Genomic DNA, 17107 nt, shown 5'->3' on the forward strand with positions numbered 1-17107 from the left:
TCGGGAAGCCGTTCTCGCCGCGAGATCCGATCCAGGTCGACCTCCCGGCACCGCGCTGGTGGCAGGGTCCTGAGTCTCGATCGCGGGCACCGGTATGGCTCGCCAGGCACGTCTCCGGCACCAAGGAGGTCTCCGCCATCAGGAGTGACAGACTGTATCACCCTGTCAGCCCCTCCGTGGCCGCTCACTAGGCATCAGTCTCTCTTGTACGACAGCACTACCTGTACGCTGACAGACCTGCTGCTCTGTTCCCCCGAGACCCAGCAGGATAGCAATGGTCTCAGCAGGGTTTTGGACCCCCTGGGCGTATCCACCAAGCCAGGGCCTTCAGCGTCCTCCACGTTCGTCCACCTCCGAACGCAGGTCCGGAGGCCACTCTTCCCGGCCATCTCCGGTTCCCTACAGAGGAGAAGGTCATCTCAGGGGCCTTTCAGGACCTGATCACCAACCAGAGGCATTGTCAGGCAGAGCCGCTGACAGATTCTCTCCTGCGGGGCTTTCTCGTCCTTCCTCCCCTGATGAAGCAGTGGGGGACCACATCTACTAGTTCCCTCCACTTGATCTGCCGAGGGCACACCAGACCTCCTCAGGCGCATAGCGCCAGAATGAATTTACAGGCTGAGGAGGTTCGCGAGATTTTGAGACCCAGAGTAGCATCCTGTCGCAGATGCGCCCACTCGTGTTACTCCCTTCATGTCAACCATCAATCCAATGCCACGACCATTGGCAGATTCCCGGCTTCCGTCCGCTCGCGGCGTGGAGCGAAATACTGGTTTCCTTCAAGGGCTATGAATTTTGTATTGTTCACCCAACCCAGTTCCCTCTCTCAGTCTGTGAATGAGAGGAGGCCCACGGTCAACAGCCCGGGCTCCCAATTCAAAGAAGCAAGTGGAGGGAACCTGTTAGCCGGAAAGGTCTATTCTGCATGCGTCCAACCAGCAAAGCTCTTCCCAGCCGTTCACGTAAACACCTGGTGGCGGCGGACAAATTTAGAAGAGCTGTCCCGCAGAGCCTCGCCGAGAGTTCTTCCGCCATTCGGACGAGGGAAAGAAGTCGGCAGAACCTCGCTGGCAGGCAGCTTTGGAATGCTGCAGACTCCGGCCACCAGACGCTGGCTCCGGCGTTACGATGGCGTCTCTTGGCTACAGGTTCTCTGGCCTTCCTCCGGAACTCCAATACACCATCCAGGACCTTCCGTTTAGGGCCAGGCCCTGTTTTTCGGGACAAACTGCCCTCGGGCTACAAAGCCTTTGAAGCCAATAGATCATTATGCCTGCCTTGGGATGGCTATACGCAGGTCACCAAGGGAGGCCCTTCAGGCCTCAACAAACACACAGGCCTTACCCGAAGCCAGGGCAAGACAGGACTTCGCCACTGCGGCCGGCCTAGGAATGGCTCCTCGAGTCACGGTGCCGGTAACGATGGCTCGAGCCCGAGCGGTGCTGGGAATATCGGGACCAGCGTGAAAATGACCTACGCCGCGAGTATGACCGGTACCGCTGCGGAAAGCGGTGCCGGGACCGCGAGCGGTGTCGCAAGCGAGACCTCCCTCGGGACCGGGAGCGGTGCCAAGATCTTGACGGTGATCAGTGCTGACTCGGGGAGTCCAGGGACGGTGCTTGCATGGTCATGGGCTTGCCCTTCGATTGAAGAACCCGCACTGGCGGTGCCGGGGGTTGGGGCAGCATAGGCTCCGTCAATGCGATGAGGTCCCTGGCCGAGGACAACGTCTCGGGCATAGATGGGACCACCAGCTCGACCCCAGATCTTAGCGGGGAGCTGGGAGGGACCGGACTCAACGGATCTCCCTGGCCTGGAGTCGACGAAATCCCTGGCATGGCCGTCGCGGCCGGAGTCGGCGGCGGGTGCTCCGTCCGAGCCTGCTTAGCTGGGTTGGAGGACGTTGGTGGTCTTTTCCCGGGGCCGGGCGCCGGAGAAGGACGGTGCCGCGGCGTTTTCGCGGGCCTGGAGTGGTCCGGTGCCGGAGCCGAGGCAGCACTCGGTGCCGAGGACGAAGGGTCAAGCGCCGCTTCCATTAGCAGAGTCATTAGGCGCTGATCTCGCTCCTTTTTGGTCCTTGGTCGGAAGGCCTTGCAAATTCGGCACTTCTCAGAGATATGCGATTCCCCAAGGCACTTTAGGCAAGCGTCGTGGGGATCGCTAGTGGGCATCGGCTTCTTGCAGGCCAAGCACGGCTTGAACCCTGGCAAACCAGGCATGAGCCTGGCGCCGGGCACAGGGGAGGGCTAGAGCCCAAAGCCCGCTAACTATATACAACAAGAACTATTAACTACAACTAATCTAAACTTCACTAACTATAACTAGAACTATAAATAGAACTAGAAAAAAACGACGAACAAGGAGAAGCTAGGGACGTGGAGGACAGCTATGCCGCGCTCCACAGTTCCAACGATCGACATGGCGGTAAAAAGGAACTGGGGAGTGGGCGGGCCAGCAGGGGTATATATCAGCCGCCAAGGCGGCGCCACTCTAGGGGGCGACCTGCCGGCCCGCTGGAGTTGCTAGGGTAAAAGTCTTCCGACGAGCGTGCACACGCGGCGCGTACACCTACTGGAATGGATATGAGCAATCACTCGAAGAAGAACTAGTGGTATCCCTGAGGGGTCAGTACTGGGACCATTACTGTTCAACATATTTATAAATGATCTGGAAAAATGGGTGAACAGTGAGGTGACAAAGCAGACTGCAAAGAGTTACAAAGGGATCTCACAAAACTGCGTGACTGGGCAACAAAACGGCAGATGAAATTCAATGTTGATAAACGAAAAGTAATGCACATTGGAAAACAATCTCAACTATATATTCAAAATGATGGGATCTAAATTAGCTGCTACCGCTCAAGAAAGAGATCTTGGAGTCATTTTGGATTGTTCTCTGAAAATATCCACTCAATGTGCTGCAGCAGTCAACAAAGCAAACAGAATGTTGGGAGTCATTAAGAAAGGGATAGATAATAAGACAGGAACTATCATATTGCCTCTATCAGGGATCAGCAACCTTTCAGAAGTGGTGTGCTGAGTCTTCATTTAGTCACTCTGATTTAAGGTTTTGTGTGCCAGTCATACATTTACGTTTTTAGAAGATCTCTTTTCATAAAGTCTAATAATATATAACTAACTATTTGTATGTAAAGTAAATAAGGCTTCTTAAAATGTTAAGCACTTCCTTTTAAATAATTAAATGCACAAGCCCCCGGCTATGGCAGCACTGCAGCAGTTGAGTGCCACCTGAACATCCAGCTCGCCAGCCCCTCTGACGTCCCTCTCCCCCCTTGTGCCATAGGTTGCTACCCCTGCCTATATAAATCCATCGTATGTGTACACCTGTGAATACTGTGTGCAATCTGGTCACCCAAGTCGCCAAAAATATATATGGAATTGAAAGGTACAGAGATGGGCACCAAAATGATTACGGGTATGAACGGAGAAGATTAAATGCCTGGGAATTTCAGCTTAGAAGCGACAGACTGGCTGGGCAATACTTAGAGGTCTCATTCTTACGTGTGATGTGAAAAATAATAGAATGTGCTTTCTCACAGACCCAAGAACTAGCAAGTCACCCAAGTAAATTAATAGGCGACAGGTTTTAAAAAAACAAAGATACTTCTTCACAACATCACAGTCAACACGTAATCTCTGCACAGGCATTGCTCGGAAGACCAAAACTATAACAGATTAAAAAAAGAATGATAATTCCTGCGAAGAACAGGTCTCCATCCCTGGCTCTTCACACGCCTAGGATGGGGAGGTGAAACACCCATGCTCCGTCGGTCCCTAGCCTGTTTCAGAAGCTGGGAATGCCAAACAAGGACTGATCCTGATGGATTACCTTTTGTTATTCCCTCTGAGCACCTGGCTTGACCACAGTCGGCAAGACAGGTACTGGGCATTATGGACCATTGGTCTGACCAGTATGGCCATCTATAGTAAAATTTATAATAAATAAACTGTTTAGTACAGAAATCCCCAACATATTGACCTCTCAAGATAGCAACGATGAATACACCTGGCAATATGCATTTTAAACATCTTGCCATATTTATCAAGTTTCCTCCGTCACACAATTAGATCAAAAAAAAAAAATGAGCAAGTCACTAAAATTAGTCAAAAAAATGAATTTAACTGCCCCTCCACTTTCCCCTCACCGCACCCCATCACCAAGTGTGTCCTTGGTCAATGGATCAGAGTTCGAGTGCTTTCACATGAGTCACCTCAGGTGTCAGACAAGGCACCTTCTTTTCCGCCCAGTTGCTCCTGTTGCTCTGGCCCTGCCTTTCGTTCTTGCCACTGCTTCATGCTCCATTGTCTGTTTGCCAATGCCCTGCGCAGTCACCTTCTGCGCCACCTACCACTGATACCTCTGTATGTTGGCTCTTGAGGTTCCCACTCAGCTCTCAGTGATTTCAGCTCAACTCTCAGGGGCGGAAGCTCATGCTTCAGTCAGTGTCACGCTGCTTCCACAGAAACACCGTCCATGCAGCAGGTTCAAGTTAGACCTGATTACTCATCAGCTGTATTGGTCATTTACAAGACTATCTAATGCCGAGCCAATCAGCTCTCTTGTCTTAAAGTGGAAAGAGCAGGTCAAATAGTAACTTGTGATCAGACAGACCATCAAGCAAAACACTGTCCCCGACCTCTCCTGACGCCTTCAACAGCACAGGTCTAAGTAAGTTCTACTGCCCTTACCCATACAATAAGAACAACAACATTTCATTACCCACCCCCGACCCCCCACATTCAAGTGATTTGTAACCCAACCCCAGCCAAAATCTATCACTTGGGCAACACAGCTCTGTTTGCTGGATACCTAGGTAGATTAGGTGTGAATGCAAATACAATCTGGTCCTGAAGCATTTCCCCCCAGCTCATTACTAGCTGTCAGGGAGAGCTCATTTAGACTTTGCTTACAAATCATAATTTGAAATTATTAGGTTGGCCAACATCACTGAAATGAATGCACTGACATTGTCATAAAAAACAACAGCTGTATAGAATGTCAGGGTTGGAAGGGACCTCAGGAAGTCATCTAGTCCAACCCCATGCTCAAAGCAGGACCAATAAGGAAGCTAGTCTATGTTCATACTTTTCAAATCTATTATACTTTTTCAGATACTTATTTTATCACACTTTAAAAGGATATAAAGTGTGTGTATTAATGTTTCAATTTCAATTCAAATTTCCAAACAGTTACTAAATTGGCATGTAACTAGTTCACAAAACTCGGGGGGGGGTGTTGGGGAAATTCAGGGGAGCGTAGGGAAATCACTGGCTGTGGCTCCCCACAGCTGCCTTGGCCCGGGGTGGAGCCTTGTGGGGGGAAGAGGCCGGGGTCCACCCTGGCGAAAAGTGGCCAGGCCAGGCCAGACCCATCCACTTTCAAAATGTGGGAGGGCTATGAACCCCTGACCCCCCCTACTAGGTTCCAGTACCACTGGCCCAGAGCCTCAGCCACATGGGAAGCAAGAGCCATAGCAGAGCACGGTGGGAACCAGGAGGGGGTCTTGGAGTGGAGTGTGGGCGGGGCTATGCAGGCAGTTTGGGTACGCTTAGCCTTCCCCCGCCTTTGATACTCGCCGCCCATGACCACCAGTGTCCGCCATTGCAACTTATCAGGGCTGTTCTCAGAAGCACTGGGAAGTCAATGTGATTCATGACAGTTCTGACAAATTTACCCACAAGAATCTAAATAGGAGAAGTGAAACTGATCACTGCCTTCTCATCTTTGCGCAGCTGCTGCTTACAGAGCTAAGAGCACCAGTAGATATACCGTGTCCTGTGGCACCTTATAGACTAACAGAAGTATTGAAGCATAAGCTTTTGTGGGTGAATACCCACTTCGTCACCCATGAAAGCTTATGCTCCAATACTTCTGTTAGTCTATAAGGTGCCACAGGACTCTTTGTCGCTTTTTACAGATCCAGACTAACCCGGCTACCCTTCTGATATAGTAGATACACTGGGGCTGCTAGTGGACAGCATTGCATCTGTTGTATTCAGATGATATTTGGAAAATTATTTTCATTTTCTAAAAGGTCCTTATCGTTATGAAAATCAAGTTCTAGAGAAAGGCCTGGCAAGGGAATGAGTGGATTTTTCAAGCCCTATCGATATATGGGGAATTTATTTTTGCGAAGTTTTTAAAAAGATCAGAACTGGCACACAAAGAATTAAGTGATAGTATTACTTGGATGATTACCACTTTTACTGTAATGCTTTTCTTCTTTTATTATTTTTTTTTAAGTCTTCACATATTCCAAAGAAGAGCTGTCTACAGCCTTCTACCTTTCCTTATCTCAACAGTCATCAGAAAAACATGTGGCTGCAAAAATAAATAGCTGTGAATAAATTAGTGAACAATGAATGGCTCTTTTATGCTAAAGTCTGGAACACTTTATGGTTTGCCTAACTGTTGGGAAAGGGACTATCTACAATGAGTTTGCTATGACAACGAACAGACTGTTTACTTATCCTTCCTCCCTTTCCATTACTCTTCAACAATATTAACATCTGATAAGGATGAAAATTAGAAACTATGTATAAACTAACACACCAGATTGTAAACTTTTCAGGGCAGCGATTGTGTCTTCTTCTCGGGTCTGGAAAGTGTCTAGCACCCTTTGGACACAACCACAATCTGAAATAAAGTTAGATGAAGATCAGCAAATGTTCTCAAATGTTAATCTGAACGTAAGGACAGTTTGCAGACCCCAAGGAAATACTGGTCCCAGGCACTTAAATTTGTAAATTTACCCTCTGTAGGTAGGAGCCACACAATTCCCCATTATTCAATGAAGACCAAAGAAAAGCAAGGCCAGAGAGCAGAGGAGAGTTCTGTGTTTTTTCCACCTTACTATCCACTCTGATACTGGTTGAAGTGTTTTATTGTGGCCAGGACACTGACAGGCATTTGTTACTGAAAATTCTGGGTTCTCATCAGATCACGGTTATTTTTATGTCATGAATTGTTTCTTGTGCAACAAGTACCCCAATGAAGGTGTCCAGTCAGTAATTTTTCCATATAGTTTAAATGTTTCATCATTTTCTGGTGCTGTCAAGCGTTTTCTGTTGGGTGAGGACTAGAGGTCGAGGGCAAGCCCTGAAGAATAGCCTCTATGTGCAGTGTGCCTTATATCCAAATTTTCTAAAGGCTGTACCAACCAGCGTGTAATATGTCCAGACTCTAATTCTATAAGCTAACCAGCTCAAAGACAGCAGTTCCTCTCTGTGGCAAGAAGGGTGAACTCAACCACTGTTCCACCTCCTTTCCTGTCCTGCTCAACTCATGCCTCCCATGTACCTTTGTTGTCCGTAATTCTGGAATCATCATAGACTCTGAACTCCCTTCTTCTCCTGAAAATCTGCCTTATCACTGTGGTGACTTACTAGCCAGTTACTCACCCCTTTAACAGATTGTGCCAGATCTTAAAAGTCTTTGTTATCTGCAGTTGGAGTTGGAGAATGAATACAGGGATGGAGTGGACTTGCTGCAGTATAGAATAAGGGCCCTAATGCTGTGCTAACTTAGTTCACTTTGTTACGACTGTTTCTTACTCCAGTTGAAGTAATTTGCATTTACCTGAAGCCATGACTGACTTATCTCAATCAGGAGACAAATCACTACCTCCACAACAATGCTCATGTATGCTACTGTCTCTACTCCACCTCTGCTGAAACCCTCACCCATGTCATCGCCATAACTACTGCAACTCCATTCGCCATGGCCTACCCAAGTCCCAGCTCTCCCGAGTCCAGCCCAGAGACGGCGGATGCTTTCCTATTCTTCATGTACAAAGCAGCACCACTTTATCTCCTCACTTTCCTCAAATAGTTCCACTGTCTCCCCATTCATTTCAGGCTCCAGTTCAAAATACCCACCCGTTTATTAAAACCCTACATGGACTTGTGCCAACCTCTCTCTTTGCTTCTGCTTTAACACTTTCTTATCCAACACCTGCCTCCTCTTTGTCCCCTCACACAGCTGGGTCCAGGAGTCTCCTCTCCTGCAGCTCATCCCATCTAGAATAAGATTTCACACCACTTCTCATGCCTCCTCTACGTCTCAATATTTTGAAGTAGTATAGGTTCTGCTGACGTCCTTGCCAGATCATGGTCCCTGTCCTCCTTCCTGAGAGACAAAAGCAAGTGATATGACACCCTGGTTACTTACTTGTTACCTACCAATGGAGAGACAGCCACCTGTGCTCCAAAAAGATGCCACTGAAGGAATTTATGGTACAGAAAGAGCACAGGCAACATCTTACACATCTGTATTTTCAAAATGAACTATACAGAATGCTCCTGCCTGTTGCACACCTTTAAGGCACACCTTAGAACACAGATGCATAGGATGGTCATTATTTTTCTTCTGGTGCACTTCTGGGCAGATGGAGACACTCTGCCATACACCTTATGTATTCACCAGCAGCCAAGTATCGTATGCTCTCTTGTACGTAATGCCTGAACTAAAATACTTATAGCCCTGCCCCCAGGCTTCAGATAAGTCTGTATCTTCTTTAAATAATCCACAGGAAAATATAGATCAGTTTAAGCCTCTAGAAGACTATTCTCCTCATCCTTGCTATTACACTAATACTGCAACAAAAGGAAAGCCCATTATGCACATGCATGTATACACCCCCCCCCAAGCTTCTCAGGTAAATCAGTGAGCTCAGCGGTTCTCAACTGGAGGTCTGTGGCACCCTGGGGGTCCGCAAGACTTTTCAGGGGAAGTGCAGGACCCCCTGGCTGAAACCTGGTGCCCCAAGCCCTGGCAGTGGCGCGGAGCAGAAGCTGGAAGCCCTGGCACTTCCCCCCCAGGGCTGAAGCCAGGAGCAGCAGAGGAGCCCTGGCATATTCCCCAACCCAGGGCTGAAGCTGGCAGTGGTGTGGAGGAGAAGCCAGGAGCCCTGGTGTCACCCTGGTTTAAGCTGGGAGCAGCGCAGAGCTGAAGCTGGGAATCCCGGTGCCCCTTGCCGAAGCTGGGAGCAGCAGGGGAGCCCCGACGTCCCCCCCTCAGAGTGCACCTCCCAGGCTGAAGCTGTGATCAGCATAGGGCTGAAGCCCCGAGCCCCGGTGTTCCCCCACAAACTGCAGTGCCTTACCCAGAGTGGGGCAGTCCCAGGGGCATCTCCCTCCATCTCCTCTTCCCCAGTCCTTTTCAGGGCCCATACTCTGGCCAGATCATAGGTCAGAAGTCAGAGCCAGGCAGTGCAGGGCAGCTGCTCCTCTGGCTGGTGGTGCCATGGAGCAGGCAGTTGTGGCATTCCCCCGTCTGCTGCTGGTGCCCAGGGTTGTGGGTGCTCCTCAGCTCCCAGACATCTTTGACTGCTCATGCAGCCGGTAAGAGCTGCCTGGCTGGGGGGACCCGGCTCCAGGGCGGCAGAGCCTTTGGGATGCAGCCACCGCAGGAGGAGCCCTCCCAGCACACAGCCCTTACCTACCCCCTCCCTGCATCCTGAGCTACCCCCTGCCCAGCCCCTAGCTACCCCCTCCCTACATCCTGAGTGGTTTTCAAACTTTTTGAACTGAGTCTCCCCTTTGAGTTATATTTTTTGGTTGTATCACCCCTGGGTGGCCTGCTGAGGTGAGTCAGGGAGTGGAAGTGGCACTCCTTTCCTGGACCACATTGTGCAGGGCAGCCCTGCCATCCCTTCCCCCGCCCCCAAATAGAAGTCAAACTATGCCTATGCCCAAGGATCCCCCCTGCCATCCCGGAGCCCCAAGTCCCTCCACCCGTACCCTTGCTGGGCACTGGAGTTTTTATAGCATATCAAGGGGGGCCTCAAAGAGAAAAAGGTTGAGAACCCCTGAGTTAGATCAAAGGCATATGCTAATCCAAATGACAGAGGGATCAATTAGGTGACAAGTTTTAAATTAGGGTCCCTCGATCTAAAACATTTAGCTATAAATAAAAATATTACTGAAAGAAAATTCTGCAGTTTAATTAGAAGGTTTACAAAAAAGGAGAATGCACGGAGGACAGTAACAGGTAACCTTAACAATATTATTTCAATGTAATCAAAGCATCTAATTACCCACCTTGCTCTGGTTGGGTAAGATTGTTTACTGGCTAATCAAGCTATTTATGGATAATTTAAAGTTCATCTCTGCTTATTAGGATGTCTTTTTGCTGAATTACTATGACTGCCAATTTCTCCAAAAGCCTTCCGATGCAATTGTAAGAGAGGATAATGACATTAAGGATTTCATAAGGAGACTCCAGTAATTTTATTAACTGATTTTCATCTCTCTAATTAAAAGTCTTGTGTTCAGCTGTAAACATTTTGAAAGTGGAGGTTGGGGCACTGGATTAGGCGCTACATTTATAGTTCTGACTGTGCTAAAAATTAGTACAGTCCGTGCCTGCTCTTTTATCTCTGCATGGCTTGCATCTTTTTAAGATGGTCTGAATTCTGATGGTAAGATTCATTGCTGATAAAATAAAATGGTATATTTTTGCTTGTAAGTAATAAATGTATCATCATTACCTCTAGACCAGGAGACAAACTGGTAAAAGAAGCAATATCAGATGCTTCAGTACAGATGATGCTTGGGTGTTTAATGGAGAGCTGTCCAGTTTCCTGATACTGTAGAGTACTAGAAAAAAAAGCAAGAGGAAATAAAAAGAAATGTCAGCTAAGAATTGAATTTCACCTTGATTTTACAGTCTCTATAATCAAGCAACTCTTCTATTTACTTTCTGTGCAGGACAAGACTGAACCCTTATTTGTGAAAAGTGGCTTATGTGCAAGCATCTGGGTATTTATTACTTTGTAGCTAAAAGGTTCTCAGTGCCTACAGTAAAATTTCATTGGTATCCCAGAGTTGCATAATATGTAACAAGTCTGTAAGAACAAATGCCTTTTAAAACACAATTTAAAAGGAACCTTCCTTTACTTCTAACTCATCATTAGATGTATAAAACTAAGTTGAGAGAAAGTCAACTTAATCTTTTAAACCCAAAATTACAAAATATCTTTACTAGATCTTAATTTCTGAAATGGCTGATTTGAAAGGTCTTTGTCATGGCAAAATGAATCACTTGATTTTCCTCATTTTCATTCTCTGGCAATATGATTCAATGGTCCAAAAAAAGGGAAGAAGTTTCATGTGGAAATTGACCATTTGCTATAAATGTGAAAGAATAAGATAGGCTTAATAGGAGAGCAGCAGCACAAGAGGCCACTAATTAAAATGATCATTTCTAGGGCCACTGCACGCTAGATATACAAAAGGGAAGAGAGGAAATTCTAATATTATGGAAAATACTGGCCAATATTTCTAGAACTGGGTGCCTAAAGTTAAGCACTTAAATCCATATTTATGGTCTCTTGTAAGATGTTTGATTTTCAGAGCTGCTAAATACAAATATTTCTGCTTAAAGTCAGCAAGACTTGTGAATGTTTAACTCTGAAAATCAGGACACTTATGTACCTGGATAATTTAGGTAATTCAGTTTGAAAAATCTGGCTGCTTCGCACTTAGAGCATCTTTCCTCAAGTGATCTTGAAGTGCTTTCCTAACACCCTATGGAGGCGTTACATCCACTTTACAAATTGATCAACAGGCACAGAGAGTACCACAACACATATAGTATCCTCCGCTGGCCTCACCACAGAGATACGCTGCCAGCAATTTAGCAGAAAGCTCCAATTCCTATCTTACTGGAAGTAGTGATGCAGAACAGAATCAGGCAGAACAGTGGATTGTGAGAAGATCTCTGCGGTACCACATCTTAATACTACCAGTAAAAATCTTTGCAGTTCTCCCACTGCAAAGACACTTCCCTGATCAGAGATAAATTTCATATAATGTAATTTTATAAGTACAGTTAAAAGTATGGTATCTTTACTTCCTTGATTGTGGGATACAATACAGGAAGTAACATTTCTTTAAACAAGTAGTTTTGTTAGGGGTATCCATTACCCATATGCCTCTCTTCTAGAAGACAGGTTTCAGAGTGGTAGCCATAGGCACTGACTCTGTGGGTGCTCTGGGGCTGGAGCATCCACAGAAAAAAATTTGTGGGTGCTCATCACCACCGGCAGCTCCCCGCCCCTCCCCCCCCTGCTCCAGCTTACCTCCATCTCCACCCAGGGCTGGCTCTAGCCATTTTGCCACCCCAAGCACGGCAGCACGCCGCGGGAAGCGCTCTGCCACTCGCCGGTCCCACGGCTCCAGTGGACCTCTCACAGGCGTGCCTGTGGATGCTCCACCGGAGCCGCGGGACCAGCAGACCCTCTGCAGGCACACTTCCAGGAGGTCCATTGGAGCCGTCTGCCCCCCGCCGCCCTCCTGGCAACCGGCAGAGCGCTCCCCGCGGCATGCCGCCCCAAGCACGCGCTTGGCGCACTAGGGCCTGGAGCCGGCCCTGCCTCCACCTGTTCCGCGAGCGCACTGCCGCATCCTGCTTCTCCCCTCTCCCTCCCAGTGCTGCAAAACAGCTGACTCTCAGGGCAGAGATGGAGGGGAGAGGGGGGAATGCAGTGCACAGGGAGGGGAAGAGGCAGGGCCAGGGTGGGGGTTTGGGGAAGGGATCCAGTGGGGGCAGGGAGGGGACAGGGACTTTGGGGATGGGGTTGGAATGGGGACGGGGAAAGGGTGGAGTCAGGGCGGGGCCAGGGGAGGGGGCATGGGCACCCACTGGCACTGGAGGAAGTTGGCAACTATGGTGATAACCGTGTTAGTCTGTTTTAGCCGATACAATGAGGAGTACTTGTGGCACTTTAGAGACTAACATATTTATTTGGGCATAACCTTCTGTGGGCTAGAACCCACTTCATCAGATGCATGGAGTGGAAAATACAGTAGCCAGGTATAAATACACAGTACATGAAAAGATGGGAGTTGCCTTAATTAGCACTGACTCCCCACTTGGTAGGGCAACTCCCATCTTTCCATGTACTGTGAACCAGTTTAGTTTAGTGGAGAAGTTCAAGGTTAGTTTAAATCCCGTGACACAGAACGTGCTATGAAAATACCTGGTTTCACAGCATTCTGCTCTTACATGTACTTTTGCTGCAGGAGAACATTACATCAGAGTTAACATTATAAAACCGCAGTCTTCCTTTAGTGTTATTCTCTGTTGCTTAGCTATAGCTTGAGTCAATTAACAGTTCAAAGGCAGCCAATACAAAATATTTGGATTGTCATGAATACTTTCCAAGCCTCAAGATAAAGAAAATGCCTTAAAAAAACCAACAACTTTAAAATAGCAGTTAATTTTGATATTGAAATCAGTGACACAGAAGTTACATATGCCTAATTACAGAGCATGTTTGCGCACACACCTCTGAACACCAGGCTGTTATATAATTCATGTTGTTAATGACCAATTAGTTTTAATTTTTACAAGCAGCTGAAACAATAATTCTTCAAAATACCAGTGTTATTTCATCCCCTAAGTATGCTGCTTCAGGTTTTGTTGCATCTTATCATCGGAGAGTTAAATCAAGCCTACAGGAGTTATATTTCAGGTTTTCAGAGTAGCAGATCTGTTAGTCTGTATCCACAAAAAGAACAAGAGTACTTGTGGCATCTTAGAGACTAACAAATTTATTTGAGCATAAGCTTTCGTGGGCTATATCTCACTTCATTGGATGCACGCAGTGGAAAATACAGTAGGAAGATATATATATATATATATATATATATATATACACAAAGAAAATGAAACAATGGGTATTACCATACACACTATAATGAGAGTGATCAGTTAAGGTGAGCTATTACCAGCAGGAGAGAAAAAAAAAACTTTTTTTGTAGTGGTAATCAAAATGGTCCACTTGCAGCAGTTGACAAGAAGGTGAGAGGAACAGTATGGTGGGAAATAAACATGGGGAAATAGTTTTACTTTGTGTAATGACCCATCCACTCCCAGTAGCATTGCACTGCAAGAGTCAGGACCAGTGGAAATTCAAGTGGCACAAATAAATGAAATCAAAACTTTGATTCTAGAATTTTTCCATATTTTTTCTGTTTTGTAAATTAAAAACAAGTTCCAATTCTTCTCTAAGCACAGAGAGAATTAGCTATCAAAAGGGGAAATGCCATAATTTGTAGAACTTTAAATCAAATGTTTACTATATAAAAGCATTAAACAATTACACACAAAAAACCCCACCCCTGTTATGTCTTTCTGGTGGGGCTTCCCTCTCTATTATCGCACCACTAAAATCAACAACCGGCCATTCAGTTTGTGTCATCCATAGACGTGAAAACATCCACAAAGCACAGATAAGCATTATTATCCCATTATTATTATCTCCATTTTACAGATGAGGAAACTTAAGAGCAGAGAGGTTAAGTGACTTGCCTAAAGTCACACAGCAAGTTCATGACAAAGCTTGGAGTAAAACCTATGTCTCCCAGCATACAGTCCAGTGCTATATCAACTGGTCCATGCTACATTTACCAGAATATAAGCTATTCAGGGCCAGGACTCCTTATCCATTTGGCAGCACCTTACAACTGTACTAGGGTGACCAGACAGCAAATGTGAAAAATTGGGACAGGGGTGGGGTGTAATAGGAGCCAAAAATTGGGACTGTCCCTATAAAATCCGGACATCTGGTCACTCTAAAGTATACAGAGAGATAGGAATTTATGAGACTGCAAACACAGTTAATAAGAGCTCCCATTCTACTTCAAGCAGAAGATCCAACAATTTCAGCTCTGCATGATAAAGGCAGGAGAGTCTGGAAACATTATTACATTCACAGTGTTAAATTAAGTTCTTTTACAAGAATATTAAAAAAGAGAGAACAAGAGAACAGACAGATGTTAAGTACTGTATATGTTTTAATAGAAAAGATATTAATACAAATGTTAGGGCTCAGAATTTATAATTTATGGTAAATCAAACTCAGGATGCAATAATACAGATGTTAAAGGAAAAGCAATATATGTGGGAGTTTTAAAATCACTGTGTGTATGATGGGCATTCTATCTAAAATGTTATCTAAAAGAAGAGGAGCTAATATAATGGAGACATGGCATCTGGCTGCCAGGGGTGTCTCACTGCTTTTAACAAAGGATAATATACTGAGTGAGAGCAGATTTGGCACTCATGGGTGAGTTTATTAATGTAATGAGAACATTAGGTGGATGAAAGAATCAAAGGAAAAGGGATTCTGATCACTGAAAAAAAGATGTTTCTAGTACAATCTATTTACAGGAAACAAAGAAAAATTATAAATATCTGAATACTTCTTGGACACAGATACCATAGGTCTCTGTGGGGCAATCTAACAGAAGAGGGGTGGCAATGCTTTTTGTTAAACACTTCCCTTTTATTGTCTCAGCACAGCTCATAGATACAGAGAACAGATGTATCTTAATTAAGGGGTCCTTGAATGGTAAAACTTCTCAATTTATGCAATGAACATGCTCCCTATCATGGACAAGCTTCTTTCTTTATAAATCAATTTTTGGGAAAGGGCTACTATTCTAGAGGGGGTTTTAACAAGGTGTTTAGTCCCACTTTGGATCAATCGAATATACACACAGGGCATGCAGGAGGAAAAACAATAAGGCCTGGTGACTAAATAGAGCTTTGTACTATGACCCCAGCTTAGAATTAAAAAGCTAGAATATTTCCAGAAATATACAGAAGAAAATGACAATGAAGGGGATGAATAAGATGTTCTCGGGGATGCTGAAAGGTAATAATAAAGGAGATCCTTAAATTACACATCAGCCCTCAGAGAACTCTTGAAGAAGAGAGTTTGGTTAAAGAACTTTCTGTTTTCAAAGGTAAACGTAAGTCTACAGGATCTAAAAGAGAGTATAAGAAAATAATTCCAATACGAGGGAAGATTAACCTGCTACAAACAGGTAAGGATGAGCAAACACTTAAAAACATTAAACAAAAATATTATGAAAAGGACAATAAAACTCATACGCTTTTAGTCAGAAAGTTAAAAAAGAAACAGGATAAATCAGCCATCCCTCTGATTAGAAATAAAAAGAGATTTAGTAACTGGCATAAAAACAGATTTCTGAAACATTTTCCACACTTTGTATGTTTCAGAACATCCAAATCCTGCACTTACAAACAGACATTTGAGAATTGTGAAACTACTTCAGTTCTTGGGGATGATGTGGCAGCTCTTGGTAGGCAAATTGTTGCAGAGGAAGTTGAAGTTGTAATTAAAAATTTAAAATCCAATAAAACTCAAGGTTTTGATTGGATTTCTGGGGAGTATTAGACAGTTCCAAGTGTTGTTTAATGACATATTGCAGGGGAACGAGATAGCAGATCCATGGAAAGGGGCAAAGTCTGTCATTCCTAAAGAAGGAAATGATCTTACCAATTGTGCATCACACTGACCTATTTCTTTAATTCATGTGGATGCTAAAATGTATGCCAAGGTACTAGCAAACAGATGGAGTCTCATCAAATATGTTCACTTCAAGCAATTTGGGTCTGTTGGTGGCAGGCATCTATCTGATAATATCAGAAGAACTCTGAATTTGATCTATAATGCTAATTCTACCAGTTCTAATGTGCACAAATCTCTTTGGGTGCTGAGAAAGCCTTTGACCAGCTAGAGTGGGAGTACTTCAGGCAGATTTTGATAAGGTTTGGGTTTGGAAATCAGTTTTACAGGGATACATCAGCCTTATATAATCATCCTCAAGTGCCTGTTTTGGTTAATGGTCATCAGTCCCCTCTGTTTAATTTGAAAAGGGTATAAGATGCGGGGGTAACCAGCAACCCTGATTGCTTTGGCAAATGGAGCCATTAGCAGTGAATGTGAGAAACAGACCCAGTAAAGGGCACCAAAACACCTTCTGGATTAGAACACAAAATAGCTTTGTATGCTAATGATGTCTTGTTACAGTTGCAGGGATCCAGAAACCTGCATTAAAAATGACAAAACAACCGACTTTAGAATCTGGGCTGGTTGAGGATTCAGAATAAACTACAATAAATCTGAAATGTCAATAATTCATATTTCTAAAAAGGTACAAAAAACCCTACATTCAGCGACATAACTTTAAATGGATAAAGAAATCTTTAAAATATTTAGGCATAAATACTATGGAGAAATATACAAATATTTTTAAGGCAAATTACCCCC

At 45.2% G+C, this 17107-nt stretch overlaps 1 protein-coding gene across 2 annotated transcripts in view; it reads right to left on the reverse strand.

Annotated features, from left to right (window-relative positions):
- LOC116816388 (palmitoyltransferase ZDHHC11-like) overlaps positions 1-17107 on the reverse strand; it is a 103282-nt gene that overhangs the window by 15952 nt on the left and 70223 nt on the right. For both annotated transcript variants that reach the window (XM_032765564.2, XM_032765563.2), the window contains exon 9: positions 10511-10619. In XM_032765564.2, the coding sequence (XP_032621455.1) occupies positions 10511-10619 (109 nt within the window). The remainder of the gene's footprint in view (positions 1-10510; positions 10620-17107) is intronic.

The sequence above is a fragment of the Chelonoidis abingdonii genome, chromosome 2, assembly GCF_003597395.2.
Source record: "Chelonoidis abingdonii isolate Lonesome George chromosome 2, CheloAbing_2.0, whole genome shotgun sequence".
Lineage (NCBI taxonomy): Eukaryota > Metazoa > Chordata > Testudines > Testudinidae > Chelonoidis > Chelonoidis abingdonii.